We start from the raw sequence: 16327 nt of genomic DNA, 5'->3' as shown, positions 1-16327 counted from the left end.
GCACCTTAAAGTACTTCAGTTGAAACGAACATTAGCCACTTACGTCTTCCTAGCAACTGTATATTCATTGCATTTTCTCACCTTCAAGAAGGCATACTTTTTAGGCAACTTGTACAAGGTGTTCTAGTTCTCAAAACCTCTTTGTTTTAAATTGATTTAATCTTTTTTGCAATTTTCTATATCATGTTTCTTATTTTTTAATTTTATTTTGGGTAATGATTTTTTTTAATTACCAATGAAGTAAATTTATATAGGCTGAGAACTTGAAACTGCCTCAAGTTCCAGTAAGCAACTAAACAAACTAGCTAGCAACTACTTCTCAACAACATCAAGGATTGAAATCTTTTCATACCATTCTGCTGACTTTGTCTTCACATTACTTCCCTTAATGGCTTTTTTTCACACTGCAGTTGCAATTCACGGTTACTGTTTTCTCTTTGTTTATCGAAAAAAATATCTAGTTCAAGTTTTTTGTGCATCTTAACAGTGGCTAGTTGGAATAGCACTGGCTCACCTTTCACATTAATTATGTCAACAGGTTGATTGATGAAGGAAAAGTGATGGATGCTCTTGCAATTTCTGATCGTTTCTTGCAAAATGGGGCCTCAGATCAGTTGCTTCAGTTGCTAATTGAATGGGGAGAAGAAAATATATCTGGACTGTCTCAAGGTTATTCAGGAAACAATAATTGGAGCCACAGCTGGCAGTACTGTCTCCGTTTGAAAGATAAACAATTGGCAGCTAGACTTGCCCTCAAGTATGTCCATTAAGTGTCTCCTTTTCTCTGTTGAGCTCTTTATTATGTGTATAATGGAAGTCATCTGGATGTGGTTACATGCATCACCTCCTCTCCCTTGCAAATCTACCTGCTGCCCCTGGGTACCTACCAGGCTATCACTTGCTGAACTTTTGAAACACACCAACAAAGAGAGTCAGAGAAAAGATGAAGAGGTGAGAAGTGAGGGATTGAGAGTGAAGTGGAGAAAAGAAAAATGATTTCCCTTTTTTGACTCTATATATCTAAGTTACAACATTCCCAACCTACAAGCTCGGTGGATATTCTTACACAACCCAACCTAATGACCTACTTTATTCCGAGAATATGGTACATGTTAGATAAATTTCGTGCCCACTATGAAGAGTACTTCCTTGACATATTGGATGGAATGAGTTTTAAGTCAATAATTCTAAGAAATGTTTTGTTAATAAACAAAGAACAAGGATACATACTTTTGTTTCTTTTGAACTTGTAAATATGGCTTCCAACACAACATGTGTGCTTAAGATTTATAGTACTGTTACCTTTCTCAAAAATGAAAAAGACAAACCTTCCTCTTATTTGTCTAAGCCTTGGTGGGCAGAGTTACCCGGTATTTGTGTTGGTGCAAGGTAGCAGATACCCAGTGGAATGGTTGAGGTGCGTGCAAGCTGGCCCGGACACCACCGTTATAAAAAAGAGATAAACAAAATCACATAACCTGAAATCAAGGATTAACAGAACTTGTCAGAAAATTACCCAACTCTGAAATCTGGAGAGTAGTTGGACCTTCTCTCTCCAAGTCCCAAGTTTTCCAACTTTACAGATATTTCTCTCTTTTCTTTGCTACTCTAAAGTGAGATACCCTTGCTTTGTAAAATTACTGTAGCATAGTCGATCTTTTTTTTTTTTTTTTTTTTTTTTGGTGGGGTGGGCGGGGGGGGGGGGGTTTGGGGGAATAAATTCGCCTTGTATTTGTGTGGGGTTCGGCTCAGACCTCTAATATTCTTTTAAAAGGGAATAAGGGGCCGTAGTGCCCATGCCTCCTTAAACCTATGTCAAGAGCAGACGTGTCTGCTGCTTTACATTTTATTTTGTTAACAGAAGTGATTCAGTGTGAACCATCTTTGATATTTATCCAGTCTAGCTTTTTCAAGAGATCGTTCGTTCTATTAATTAATAAAAACAACAACATACCTAGTGAAATCCCATAAAGTGGGTTCTGGGGAGGGTAGAGTGTATGCAGACCTTGCCCCTACCGTGGGAGGTAGAGAGGCTGATTCCAGTAGACCCTCGGCACAAGAACAAGCAATTCAAAGCAGTACAAAAAATCCATGTCAAAATACTATAAAAAGCATGATAAAGCTGACTGAAAAGTTCTATTAATTAATTAAAACAACAACATACCAGTGAAATCCCATAAAGTGGGTTCTGGGGAGGGTAGAGTGTATGCAGACCTTATTGCGAGGTAGAGAGGCTGATTCCGGTAGACCCTCGGCACAAGAACAAGCAATTCAAAGCAGTATAAAAAAGCCATGTCAAAATACTATAAAAAACATGATAAGCTGACTGAAAAGTTCTATTAATTAATTAATTAACTTTTAACTTAGACTATTGTACAGATTGGGTGTTGCTCTGGAAGTTTGATATTTAGAAAGCTCAGCTCTATTTTTTTTTTTTTGGGTACTCCAGATATTTGCGTAGATGGGAACTGGATGCTGCTTTGGATGTTCTCACTATGTGCAGCTGCCACTTGCTCGAAAATGATCCTATTAAAGATGTGGTATGTGAGTGCCGTGGTTTTTAAAACTTCACTTATTGCTAGTGCTAGGCATTGGTTTTATGTGTGATTTATCTATATATACTTGGACTTTCCTTGGTATACTAACTTTATATCTGTTCTTTTGATGCATTGATGGTACAACTAGGTTGTTCAGATGAGACAAGCTCTCCTGAGGTACAGCCATATATTAAGTGCAGATAACCGCTTCCACAGCTGGCTAGAGGTTATTAGCTCATTCCTTCTTTTTTATGGTTGAATTTAGGGCAACTGTAAGATCACAATGATGTTTGTATTTCTAGAGCTCTTTTTCTCTCCCAGTGTTTGATTTCACTTTTGCATCTCATGTGGAGCATTTCCTTTGAATTTTTAGGTGGAGTCTGAGTGTAAAGAAGATCCTGAGGGTCTTGCCCTTAGATTAGCTGAGAAGGGAGCTGTTTCTGCTGCTTTAGAAGTGGCTGAAAGTGAAGGGCTATCTATTGAACTGCGCAGAGAGCTGCAGGGGCGTCAACTTGTGAAGCTTTTAACAGCAGATCCTTTAAACGGTGGAGGCCCTGCAGAAGCTTCACGTTTTCTTTCTTCTTTACGTGACACTGCAGATGCTTTACCTGTTGCAATGAGTGCAATGCAGCTTTTGCCCAACCTTCGATCTAAACAGCTTCTCGTAATGACATTTCTTCCCAAAACATTCTTTATTCGAGTTTCTCTGAAGTAGATTGCTATCAGCATTTTAAAATTCTCCTTGCAAATAAACCAATTCATTTAGTGTATTTTATTTTTTTGCTTCTCTGAAGGTTCACTTTTTCCTGAAACGAAGAGATAATAATTTATCAGAGTTGGAAGTTTCCAGGCTCAACTCCTGGGCATTAGGATTACGTGTTCTGGCTGCTTTGCCATTACCGTTGCAACAAAAATGCTCTCCCCTACACGAGCACCCTCATTTGATTCTTGAAGTTTTGCTGATGAGAAAACAACTTCAATCTGCATCTCTGGTAATAAGTTATAAGTTTAGAGAATGTTTTTTTTTTTCCCCTTTTGTCATTATCTTTGATGTGGTCTTGGTTTTTTTCTTGCAGATACTTAAGGAATTCCCCTCCTTGAGAGACAACAATATGATTCTTATATATGCTGCCAAAGCTATTAATGTCAGCATTAGTTCCCCTTCCAGGGACCCAAGGATTTCAATTTCAACTCCAAGAGCAAGACAGAAGACAAAAGTGGGAACACCCACAAGGTCATCATTCACTAGTAGTCTTAGTAATTTTCAAAAAGAGGCCCGCAGAGCATTTTCATGGGTCCAAACTGGAGATAAAGGTACAGCCAAGGATACACAAAGGAAGAGAAAGAGCTCTGGAGTAATGCAATCAGAGAGGGTGGCTTGGGAGCCACCTGCTGCCATTCAGGAAGACCGTGTTACATTATTTTCTGCAGATGGGCAAGAACGGCTGCCTGCTGTTGCTATTGCTGAGATGTGGATGCTCACAGGTGACCCGAAGAAGGACGAAGCTGTCCGTTCTTCTCATCGGTATGAAAGTACCCCCGATATTACTCTCTTCAAGGTATGGCTATTTTCGCTAATCAATATATTCTGCTGGACCATACCTGACTCCAGCTTTGATGTGTTCTTTTGTCTCTGTTAACTGAAGACCTAGTGATTCTGATTCTTGGTAGGAGGAAAGGAACTCATGTGTTGTTCTCCCACCTAAAACTGGGTAGTTTTAATTTCTGCAGTTGCAAACCTGCTCTTCTCTGCACTAGAAAGTTTTTCCTTTTTTGGTGGGATCATGTAATTAAGAATATGTATTAGTGAGCCTTTCTAATCTGATGTGTCTGGTTACACATGACTATTTGATCAGGTGGTTTCTCATTGTCTAAGTAATGTTGTTATATGGAGATAGTTGAGCAGAAAGAATGAGGTGTGACTGCATAATTCTTGCTGATCTTAAATGGATAATGTGAATTTGGGATTGAGGATAGTTTAACATACAGGACTTGGATACTCTTATGACATCACTCCTCTTTATTATAAAAATGTGGCACGAATTTCCTGTGTCATCAAAGCAGAATTCACTTCTTGAATCTTCATGTTTATTTCGTGCGGGTTTTAACTGATACCTTTCTGGGGCTGGATTTCGAGGTTGTCTAAATAGGAGACTGAGTTTTTTTAATTTTTTTTTATTTGTTGATAATGAGACCGAGTTTTTTCTATATCTATGCTTTCACGAATTGCTTTTGTTCTTATTGTGTTCTGCACTTCAAAATACGCTAATTCAACTGCTTCTTTTTTCTATTAACATTCTTATTTTTTATACTTCGGAATTTAGGCACTGCTTTCAATGTGTTCGGATGAAAGTGCATCTGCCAAAGGTGCTTTGGACTTGTGCGTTGGCCAGATGAAAAGTGTATTAAGCTCCCTACAGTTACCTGAGAATGCAACAATGGAAACTATTGGCCGAGGGTATCATGCCACAGAAACTTTTGTTGAGGTTTCTACTTTGCACTCAGTGTAGGCTAAATTAAATTATTCATGAAATTGTGCAGTAATATGTTGAGCTTTGATCTTGTAGGGCCTGCTTTTTGCTAAATTCCTCCTTAGAAAGCTTTCTGGAAGCACTGACTTGTCTAGTAATTTGCAAAGAAGTAGGGATGCAGATGATGCATCTTCTGAAGCTGGCAGCTCTAGTGTGGGTAGTCAGTCAACAGATGAGCTGTCTGAAGTACTGGGACAAGCTGAGATGTGGCTAGGGCGTGCTGAATTGCTGCAAAGTCTTTTGGGTTCCGGAGTAGCTGCTTCACTTGATGATATCGCGGATAAAGAGTCATCTGAGCGTCTTCGGAATAGATTAATTCTAGATGAAAGATACAGCATGGCTGTTTACACTTCCAAGAAGTGTAAGGTAGTATAGAAAGACCATCTATGTGCATGATTGTCCTCTTTGCACCATAAAGTAAATTTTAATTGGCGAACTTACTCTCAGATTGATGTTTTCCCTGTGTGGAATGCATGGGGGCATGCTCTGATTAGGATGGAGCGCTATACTCAAGCTCGTGTTAAATTTAAGTATGTAAAAACATATCATTTCCTATTCTTTGTCAACCACCAATAAAAACCTATTTTTGATTTCTTATCTCTGTACTTTTTTAACTTTTTGACAATGTCTAGGCAAGCACTTCAATTATACAAGGGTGATGCTGCAACTGTTATAATGGAGATTATTGGGACCATTGAAGGAGGTCCACCAGTGGATGTTTCATCTGTTCGTTCCATGTAAGATAGCAACAATTTTTGTACTGTCTTTTTGGTGATTTAGCATTGGAAAGACATGAGATATCATATCTGCAAATGCTGGTCCTGTTCTTTCTTTTATACATGCTGTTAAATCTCTTCGTTTTCTCAAGTTGCTTTAAAGCCAATTAGGGGCTAGTGCTATATTTATAAGATGGCACTGTTAAATAACGTCCAAGATTTATTGTGGGGTTTCTAAAGGGATTTATATTTTATAATGCACCGGGCTACTCCATCCATTGCTGTAGTGTTTGGGGTTGGAGTCTTAGATTCTTTCACATTGTACTTGATCCGAACTTTGGTAGGCCAATTTCACAATCTTTTCTCTCTGGGCTCCTCTCTCAACACAATCAGTTGAGCTGCTTCATTTCTTTCTCTATGTTCAGCCCATCGAGCGATTAACTCTGTTCCAGAACCACTCAGTTTGTCAAGTCTTTTCATTCTGCTCGAAGCTCATTCCTTAGCCTGTCAAGTATGTTCTCTCTGCTCCAGGCCCACATTTCAGCCCAGTATGGGCCACTGTATTCTTCTCATCCAATAAAGAGTGAAAAGAAGTCTTCAGACTTCAGTCCACATGTAAACCATTGAATCAGGTTACATGTGCGGGAGGGTATCAAACAACATGTGCTATGCGGATTGTGTATGATTCTAAATGGATTTGTATTGTCTTGAGCTATCCTACCAATTGTCTTAAGGATTTTGGTTGGATGATCACATTCTTTGAAAACCGCATTCTATGAGAGATAATAATTAAACCTAACATCGAATTTGGTTTGGGTGAAATATTCTATTCAATGATTTGAATAGAAATAAATAGGAGAAGACGAAGGGCGTGGATCGTGGCTCGGCTAGCACTTATGTGGATCGTGTGGAGAGAAAGAAATAGGAGAGCTTTTGAAAGGGTAGAGATGAATTTTGTACCGTTGAGGAGTAGCCTCTTATCCTTATTTCCTTTTGATGACCCATGAAGTTCTCTTAGTATAAAAGATTGGGTGACATTAGTTGAAAACCATGTTCTTTTATAGGTTTTACTTTTTGGTATACTACTTGTATACAGGTGTTTTATGCCCAAGCATGAATAATTTATATTACTTTATCAATGATATTCTAAGTTTTGGTTAGTATGTCTTCTATTAATTGGGCTATGTATTTAGGAGGAAAATCGGTTGCTTGACACCATGGAGCCAACCGTTTTACCTTTAGTTTTCCTTCTTTTGTCTTTTTTCTTTTTTCTGCTGAGGACGAGGTATGGTGGTAGTTCCTGTTTCTATATAACTTGACAATCATAGAATTCCACCTAGAACATCAAACTTCTGAATGGTTTTGGCTGTTCCACTCTGCAATTTTAAAGCACTTCCTTCTTGTCTGTTACATTTTACCCAATTTTAATCTGCTACGTTCCAGCTGGTAGTGCCGTATCAATGTTGATTCTTAGCCATTTTATGCTTGAATAATATCTCCGGCGGATTGCACTTTTTTTGCGCGTCATCCTCGAGAGGCTCGAAATCGAGCCTGATGATCTCCTCACTCCTCCAACCCCCTAGACTAGTTTTTTTTTTTTTCATTTCATTGTACATTTTGTAAAGCTTTCATTTATGAAAGTATTTGATGAAAGTTTTTGGGCTTTCGTAAATGAAAGTTTCTTATGTTTTGAATGTTTGTTGGGGGATGCAATGAAATGAAAATATGTTTTAGTATGCATTTATGTTCTCGTCTTTCATTTCTGCATTATCTTTAGATTCTGTCACAATGTTAAACGATGCAATGCTAAAAATTATAAAACAACATAATCTATACTAAATAAGAGACTATGAGAAATTATGGACCAGCATAATCTATAATAAACGTAATAAAATAAAGTCAAACTGTTCAGTGGGAAGCCTGACACGTTATTGAAACCCCAAACCCCAATTTGAACAAGTCTAACGGACCGTGGATAGTTATATAATAAACCAGCCCATTGTCAATTGCCAACAGATATCGTTTCGGCTCGGCTAACACCATTTGTCAATAATCTATCACTTGGTATATATATATAGACTAAGGCCAATATTTGTCTAAAAAAGCAATAAACAAATAAATAAAATTAAAATAAGGGACTTACCACTATTTAAACATTATAATAATACTATAATCATCATATGAGAGTCTCCATCAATTAGAGCAACACTATTTCTTAATAGCGTAACTTAGTCAATAAGAAGATTCATTTATGGACAGAAAGGAACAGTAGATGCTTTGATGGTTTATCAACTCCGAATCATTCTGTCAAGGCTAGATCTCTCTTGAATCTATTTAGTTGGTTCGATGTAATTCCTGTAGATACCCCTGATAGCTTTTTTGCAGTTTATTTGCTCCCTGGTTTTAGAATAGCCACCTCTGTTTAAGGAGCTAACTTCATTTTGTGTGAGCTCCATTGCAATATCCTTGTACTATCTTTTCGCATCTTCTTGATGCTAGCAATGAAATTCTTACTTCATTAAGAAAAAAAATTACTTCTTGTCTTTGGTCACTCTTTTCTCGGAGTGAGATACACGAAAATGCATCATTTGTCTCATTTCTCTATTGGGATGTTTACCTTCGCAATTAAGGTTAAATTCTCATCTTGGTTTTCCTGACAACAATGCAAGGTATGAGCATTTGGCTCGAAGTGCACCAGCCATTTTAGATGATTCTCTTTCTGCTGATTCCTATCTCAATGTCTTGTACATGCCATCCACATTTCCACGGTCAGAGAGATTCAGGGATTCTCAAGAAGCTTCAAATGACAATTCTTTCAACAGTACACACTTTGAAGATGAACCTAGGAGCAACTTGGACAGTGTTAGATATATTGAATGCATCAGTTATCTTCAAGAAGTAAGTTTCAAATGTTACGTAGGACAAGTACACTTTGGGATTACTCTATTTGTTTTTTTCTAGATCCTTTACTCAATTTATATCTCGATAAGCATGCTTGAAGCCTCTGTATCTATTTGTTATATCAGAGTATTACTTGTAGCAATTTGATCTGTTGTTATTCCCGTTCGAACAATTGAATGAGCTTTATATCAGTCTGGACTATAGTTTTCCCTTTAGTATCTTGCATGCATGTGGACTATATATAGTTAATTACTCAAAAGATGCACGGTTTTCGTAGTTTGTTAATTATGAAGGCTAGGTTTTTTTTTATTTTTTTATTTATATATCTTATATTTTCAGACAAGGCTTCTTTATCATTTAATTCAGAAGTTTGGAATCTTTTCAGTTGCCATGGGTTGACTTTCCTGGTGTTTGAGAGTGAATGGCACCAAAGAAGTATTATATTGAGTTTGGAAAAGGAGCAGTAGAAATAATTGTTAGAAATGAAGAAAACTAAAGAAGTTAGTTCTGAAAAGATGTCACATTAATTTCGAAATGATATAAAGCTAGTATAGTCTATACTACATTGAGTTATTGGAGGGTGAAAATTAGTTCAGGAAAGAGGTTAAGTTTTTGGGACAATCTGAATAGATAGTAGGTCAATGCAGACAGCGGAATACTGTGAGGTTTATGTTACCTTACTTTAAAAAAAAAAAAAAAAAAAAAGAGAGCAGAGGCGTTATCGCTTCGTATCAGTGAAGCAATGTGATGTGCCGCTTGAAAGTGAAACACAAACTGGTTTCGACATAGGAGTGGCCTCATTTTTGGCATATGACGCTAAAAGATTTAACCCCCAAAAAAGGAAAAAGAAAAAAGGAAGGGAAAGAATAAGGTTTTCTGCTATGCATGTACTATGATTCACTCTAGGTATGCTTTAATATTTTCATCATCACTTTCTTCTTTTCTGGTTTGCTACACCTTCCACTACTTATATCTCTTTGTTTTTTTTTTTTTTTTTTTGATAATGGTAACACCTATATTAATATCAACAGGTATACTACACAGAAATATGTAGTCCGCCTTGCAAGTTTTCACTTACAGAATGTGTAGTCTCTTTGCTTCTCATGATTTTCTTCTTTTTCCTTGTTTTTGTTCTAAGATGACTCTTTCTTCTTGTTAGGATGTTTGAGTCCTCTTCTTGTATCACTACTACTACTACTACTTTGAGCCTCTCTCTCTCTTTTACTTTCTCTGCTACATGATTCTTCTTCTTCTTTTTACCTAATGATTTTTCATTTGTTTCCTATTTTTGAGTTATAAGCTAATTGAATGGAAAATGGAAACCAGTAATTGCAATTGAATAGTTACTAAAGCAATTGAATATGAAATTGAATGCTGCAAATTAAGTCGTTATTATGGCTGATAAATTGAAAATTAAAGATCAGTTATGCAGTTGATGTTATCTTCCTGTGGACTTGTTGAAAGTGATGTTTAATATTGGGATTAATACTTTCTTACATATTGGGTATTTTAAAGCAGTTATGTTAAGTGCATTTATGTTATAACTTATAAGTAGTAAATTCATAGTTATTTGGTAACAATTAAAAAAAAAAATCATAGTTATTTGACAATTTTCCATCTTTTGTACATTGTGCGTTTTGCTCAGAAAAAGCATTCCCTTTGATTCTTGTCTAAGCCCTAGAAGTAGTGACACCTTTTTGCGCTTTTCGGCTTTAAAACACTGACATATTCTATCGAATTCATTTTGTTTGGTGACTTATAAACTTACTTATGTTTTTAGTTAGTGTACATATACAACTAAACCATCATACTTGACATATTGAAAGAGACTATGTTAGGTAACATTCTTTAATATAATTTCTCTATCAATTATAGAATGGATTTTGAGCCTAACTCAACTCAAAAGCTATCTCAAGTGGTACCCAAGACCATATAAAGAGTCCAAACTTTCCTTATCCCACTATGTGGGACTCAACACCTCGCTTCACGCCCAGGGTTGGACATCTGGAGCGTGGACAGTTTAATCTGGAGGCCCAACATCAGTAAACCATGAATTGGGATAGGTCTGGCTCTGATATCATTTTGAAGTGTGTGACCATCTCATCTAAAAGCTTAAGTTGTTAGAGAGAGTACACTTTTATTTACTTAATTATATTCTCAGCACGTCCCCTTACGTGCGAGCCTGATTCTATTTTTCCTGGGCAAGCATGTGGAAAATCTTTTTGATAATGGGTGGCTTTTGGTAATGGGTGGCGGTGAGATTCGATCTCAGAACCTCAGAACCTCTGCCTGCTCTTACATATATTCTAGAATATATTAAATGGAATAGGTAGCTTAATTTACTCCTATTGTAATTAGGTATTTATTTCCTTTCCTTTGTAAGATATGTAATGGAAAGGACCCTCCATCTCCAACCATAAGGTTGAGAGTTCGAATCACCAAGAGATATAAGCAGACTATGGGGTATAGCATATAAATTTAATGATAAAAAAAAGCTATTTAAACCCCAATAGCTTGAGGGAATAGTCAAACTGAGTTTTCTCTCAAACTCTCTCCTTTCTCACATCGACATTTCGACTCTTGCTAGAATAGGGAGCATCTATTATAAATTGGACGGGGGAAGTATTATCTTTGGAGATCAAATGAGTTATTTCCGTCCTCTAGGATGAGAGCACACCCTAAGTGTTAAATGCTTTATGCATAGCTCTTCCTCCGCCCACCACCTCGTTCAATTTTTCCTGTTCATCTTTTGATATTGTTGTTCAGCTTATTGATATTGCAATTCTTCTCATGTTTCATAGAGCAGTGAGGTATGCTTGATATCTGTGTTACCACTGATGTATTACACTTTGAATTGCAGTATGCTCGTCAACATATGCTTGATTTCATGTTTCGACATGGCCATTACAAGGATGCTTGCTTATTATTTTTCCCTCCCAATTCTGTTCCTCCACCTCCTCAACCATCTTCATTGGGCGTTGTCACTTCATCTTCTTCCCCTCAACGACAAGATCCTTTGGCTACAGATTACGGGACCCTTGATTTATTGTGTGATCTGTGCATTGCTTATGGAGCCATGCCTGTTTTGGAGGAAGTACTGTCAGGAAGAACTTCAAATATAACATCAGACGATCCATCAGTGAACAAACATACAACTGCAGCACTTTCTCGCATCTGTAATTATTGCGAAACTCACAAGCATTTCAATTATTTATACAAGTTTCAGGTATGATTCACGATCTTTTTCTTTGAACTCTTTCTTTTAAATGTGAAGCCGTCCAGTCTGATGTTAAATTTCTTTACGTGTACCTTTGGCATTATAGACAAAGTTGATGAGATGGAAAAAATAATAGGGCTGGTGAAATACATCCATTTCATCAGATACACTTGGTGAAAGATTGATTAAGAGTGGACTGCCTCTCTGTTCTGACTTACTAGGGTGTAGCTCAGTTTTTAAGGAATGCTTCAGCTCTTAATCAAAAAGTTTTCCGAACTTCTTCAGGTTTCATGTTTAGGTTCCAGTATAGCTAGTTTATCAGTTTAGGTTCCTTAGCGAACCTCAAGAAGCTCAAACTTTCTTTTTCACACAAGCTGATTTTCATATTTTCTTCAGTTTTAATGTATAACGTCTGTTAAATTGTGTGACCGTGACCATATGCCTAGGTTAAGCTGTTAGAGAGAATACACTTATCTTTTTAATTCTTCAGCAACTTCATTACTGTATAGCTGGTTTCTTGATCCAGCTTTTCTGATAAAATCCAAGAAGACCACTTTTTGTTTCCCCACAAGCTTCACTCCAGAAGTCTTATGGCTTTGATGTTCTTCAACTGTAGACCTTAAATACAACTAAGTGACACAAATTGTGCCAATCGAACTCTAGAAGACGAACTCAGGCAATTAAGGTGAAGGGCTTCACACTTTCAACATGCATTTTGTATCTATGGAACATTGAAGTATGCACTTGCTGGTCTAGCTAGCTGCCAATACCAAGACGCTGGACGTCATTTTTTTTTTTTCTCGTCATATTTCCATAACTAGTTCAGTTTTCTCTCCTGATCCCCTCTCTCCGTTAAATTAAATACCTGAATATATTGCAAAAGTTCTAGAGTCATTTGCTAATTTTAACCATGTTGCTCCTTTCCTTTTTCACATCCTCTTTGACACTACGATGATGCATTGGATGTTTGATTGACTCATCTGTGGTGTGAGTTTGGTTGACAATCAGTGGAACTTCACTACTTTCTTTTGTTGGCAATCAGTTTCTTCCCAAAGCTTCCTTACTTCTTCTAGGGTGGTGCCACTTGCTGTGGTGTAACCCATTTTACTCAAAGGGACAAAAACATCTACAGTTCTCTACTTTGCAACACAAAGATAGGTGATCTGTTGATTCTTTCAGTTGCTTCACTCATAAAAGTACCTGTTAACCAATGGCTTGCTCTTTTCTGATATTGTCTTGAGTCAAATTGGCCTCATGCATTATGGTCCATGGAAACAAAGCTACTTTCGTTTATTGATCACCCATTTTTGGGGGCGGAAAAGTTGATCAAGGTTCTTGGTCTGAAAGTGCTGAAAAAGGTGATGCCTCAATTTGGTTATTCCCTCTTCATCGTTCCCTGTGATGACTATATCATCAACACGGACCATCAAGTACATGCATCTGGAGTTCAGGGACGATAAAACACGGAATAATCAGCTTCACCGTGAACCATGTCAAATTCCTGAATAACTTTGCTGAATTTGCTAAGCCATGTGCAATTTATGTTCTTAAGAGTACTGTTCTAAAGAAAGAGAATGCTTTTTCAATGGCCTTGGAAAGAGGAGATTGATCAAATTTCAGACATTTCTTATGCCTGCATTTTTCTTATGTGTTAATCTCTGCTGGATTTCAACTGAGTTTGTTCACGTCTTTGAACATATTCTATGATAGGTTGCCTTAGTCGATTTGCTTCCATTTTGTGTCTGTACTAATGCTTTTCTTCTGTATTTGACAATTGCTTGATGATCAGGTGATAAAGAAGGATCATGTGGCCGCTGGGCTTTGTTGTATACAATTGTTTATGAACTCTTCTTCTCAAGAAGAAGCTATTAGACACTTGGAGAATGCCAAGGTTAGTCCATTTTAAGAACTTGTTCTACTGCACATCTGCTACAGATGGTGTTTACGGTCACCGATGAATTATTAGTTTTACGAATCCTAAGCTCGACAGCTTTGCTATCTGTCCTAAGAGTTTCCTGCTTTTGTTAAACCAAGCTCACGAAAACTGTCTAAAGGCGCAGTTTTATAAACAGAGGGAGAGCTTCTAATGCAAGGAATGCAGGCATAATGCAACTGGAAAAGATGTAAATTTGGCACTAGCCACTGGATGTTTATCAGCTGCCTCATGAATGATGGCTGGTTGCTCCTTGAATTGGATCATTCACGAACTGATGGAATCTCTATTTCTTTACTGTCATTGCAACTTCGGGAGTGAAATGTATATGTGATACTGCTATAAATTGTATTTTATTTAACGATAGATCATTAATAAACAAAGAAAAAATGAAAACTATTAACGAATGGGATCAACTGAAGCACTTATTTATTAGTTTTAAATATAGCAGACATAATTTCATTGGTCTAATTTGGGACCTTAGAATAGATCTCTCTATATGACAAGCATATCAAGAAAATAGTAAGAAAGTGTCCTTAATAGATTTATTTGTGCCCTCTAAATAGTTGTGTGAGGTAAACATTTCACATACAGTTATGTGATACCCAGTGATGTTGGTATCGACTAGGATTGTCTAACAGTTAAAGAATAGTTGATATAGCAGTAGCACAGTCAATATGGTTTGGTGGTGGAATTAGTTTGAAATTCCTCCGTGTAAAGTATTTCCTTATGTTGACGCTTTTTTTACCACAAAAAGACCTCATTAGGCTCATAAAATCTGATTGTGCGTATAAAACCTTGATTGCTTGGTCAAATTTATATATATATATATATATATATATATATATATATATATATATATATATATATATATATATATATTTTTTTGTGAGCTTGTAATGTGTGTATATATAGTTGTTTATTATATTACTTTTTGAGAATATATTTATCTATTATATTGTTATGTATATCACATTAATTAGAATGTTCTAATTAGCATGTTATATAAATTACTATCAGCAATGCGGTCTTACTAAGACTTCTTTCGGAAAATCTTATCCACCTAAATCTTTTTTTTTTTTTTTTTTGGAGAATGATTCCACCTATATCTATAGTATACAAATACAAAATCATTTCTTTTTTTAGATTCTTTACCTTTTGGTATACCCCTTGTATACAGCCAGGTTTTTGGTCATGTTTATGAATGAAAATATGTTTACCTGCTTTTAAAAAAAAAAAAAAAAACATGGATATTAAAAGAGCACAGATTATGGTATTTATACATCAAGCAAACCACTAATTGAATATATGCATGGGTAAGTAGTGAGAAAATTGATGCTGGACATAAATGGTGCAGGGTATACACGACGTAACAGTTCACTGGCATCTCAATTGCTTCAGAAACATATTTCTTCTTCTTGTGAATTATCACAAGTTGTTTTCGCTTTTTCTATTTGTTTATTGCATTGCTAGTAAATATGGTGCTTCCATACTCTTTATCTGCATCTTTAGATCCTCTCCTCTTTCCCTCTGCAGGGATTATATCCATCTTTTATGTCAAGTTTCTTCCTTGTGAATCGTAAACTATATCACCTTCTGTGTGGTTTTAGTTGCTAATTTGTACACCTACTCCTGTGTCGTCTTCTTATGTTCCATTTTTTATGCAGATGCATTTTGAGGAAGGCTTGTCAGCGCGACATAAGGCAGCAGAGTCTACTAAGCTTATTACCAAGGGCATCCGCGGAAAAAGTGCCTCTGGGAAACTAACTGAAGAAGGACTTGTCAAATTTTCTGCTAGAGTTGCTATTGAGGTAAGTATAGGATGCTTGTAAACTGACATTGAAAATATCTTCACCTGTCAGCCAAATGCAGTGTGTTTTAGGTGCATATACTTGTTGCATTTTATTGCTTCTTTCGATTTGATATCTGCTTTCAGGACCTTAATTTTTGTTATCCAAGAGTTGATGCTCTAAAAGATAGCCATCTTAATTTCCCATGAAACCTCTGTAAGGATCCAGAATCCTGGAAAATTCTTCTCACGAAAGCAAGATTTTCAAGTCCTCCATTTCATTTCTTACCTCTAGATATCATCTAACTCTCTTGCATTAACCGTATCTTTTAGGAAAATTCTTTCTGTCACAATATGCATCTCTTAGAGCCATTTACTGATTAGAGAGGATTGAGGAAGCAGGATATGTAAATGACTTCCAACAGATCTAATGATAATGCTTCTAACATCTATCTTTGAGTTCATGATTGTTCATACTTGCTGATTTGCAGATAGATGTTGTCAAATGCTTTAATGATGCAGAAGGACCACAGTGGAAACATTCACTTTTTGGGAATCCAAATGATCCTGAAACTTTCAGGTGTGTTATCTAGTTTTTGGTTTTTCTTCTCCTTTTGGCTCATGATTTTTCAGCCTGTCTGAACTATTCCAACTAGGCACTTTTGGCTACAAAAATCAAGAATTATTTTACCATCTCTACCTA

At 36.6% G+C, this 16327-nt stretch overlaps 1 protein-coding gene across 4 annotated transcripts in view; it reads left to right on the top strand.

Moving 5' to 3' along the window:
- Nucleotides 1–16327, top strand: part of LOC132029824 (uncharacterized) — a 63286-nt gene that overhangs the window by 37383 nt on the left and 9576 nt on the right. For all 4 annotated transcript variants that reach the window (XM_059419203.1, XM_059419201.1, XM_059419202.1 and 1 more), the window contains 15 exons: nucleotides 539–757; nucleotides 2450–2540; nucleotides 2686–2763; nucleotides 2911–3201; nucleotides 3332–3529; nucleotides 3614–4096; nucleotides 4862–5023; nucleotides 5105–5434; nucleotides 5516–5598; nucleotides 5701–5805; nucleotides 8454–8682; nucleotides 11546–11911; nucleotides 13692–13793; nucleotides 15503–15646; nucleotides 16116–16204. In XM_059419203.1, the coding sequence (XP_059275186.1) occupies nucleotides 539–757; nucleotides 2450–2540; nucleotides 2686–2763; nucleotides 2911–3201; nucleotides 3332–3529; nucleotides 3614–4096; nucleotides 4862–5023; nucleotides 5105–5434; nucleotides 5516–5598; nucleotides 5701–5805; nucleotides 8454–8682; nucleotides 11546–11911; nucleotides 13692–13793; nucleotides 15503–15646; nucleotides 16116–16204 (2970 nt within the window). The remainder of the gene's footprint in view (nucleotides 1–538; nucleotides 758–2449; nucleotides 2541–2685; nucleotides 2764–2910; nucleotides 3202–3331; nucleotides 3530–3613; nucleotides 4097–4861; nucleotides 5024–5104; nucleotides 5435–5515; nucleotides 5599–5700; nucleotides 5806–8453; nucleotides 8683–11545; nucleotides 11912–13691; nucleotides 13794–15502; nucleotides 15647–16115; nucleotides 16205–16327) is intronic.

Source organism: Lycium ferocissimum, chromosome 9, assembly GCF_029784015.1.
Source record: "Lycium ferocissimum isolate CSIRO_LF1 chromosome 9, AGI_CSIRO_Lferr_CH_V1, whole genome shotgun sequence".
Taxonomy (NCBI): domain Eukaryota; kingdom Viridiplantae; phylum Streptophyta; class Magnoliopsida; order Solanales; family Solanaceae; genus Lycium; species Lycium ferocissimum.
The sequence above is the reverse complement of the archived record's forward strand: the minus strand, read 5'-3'. Positions and strand labels throughout refer to the sequence as shown.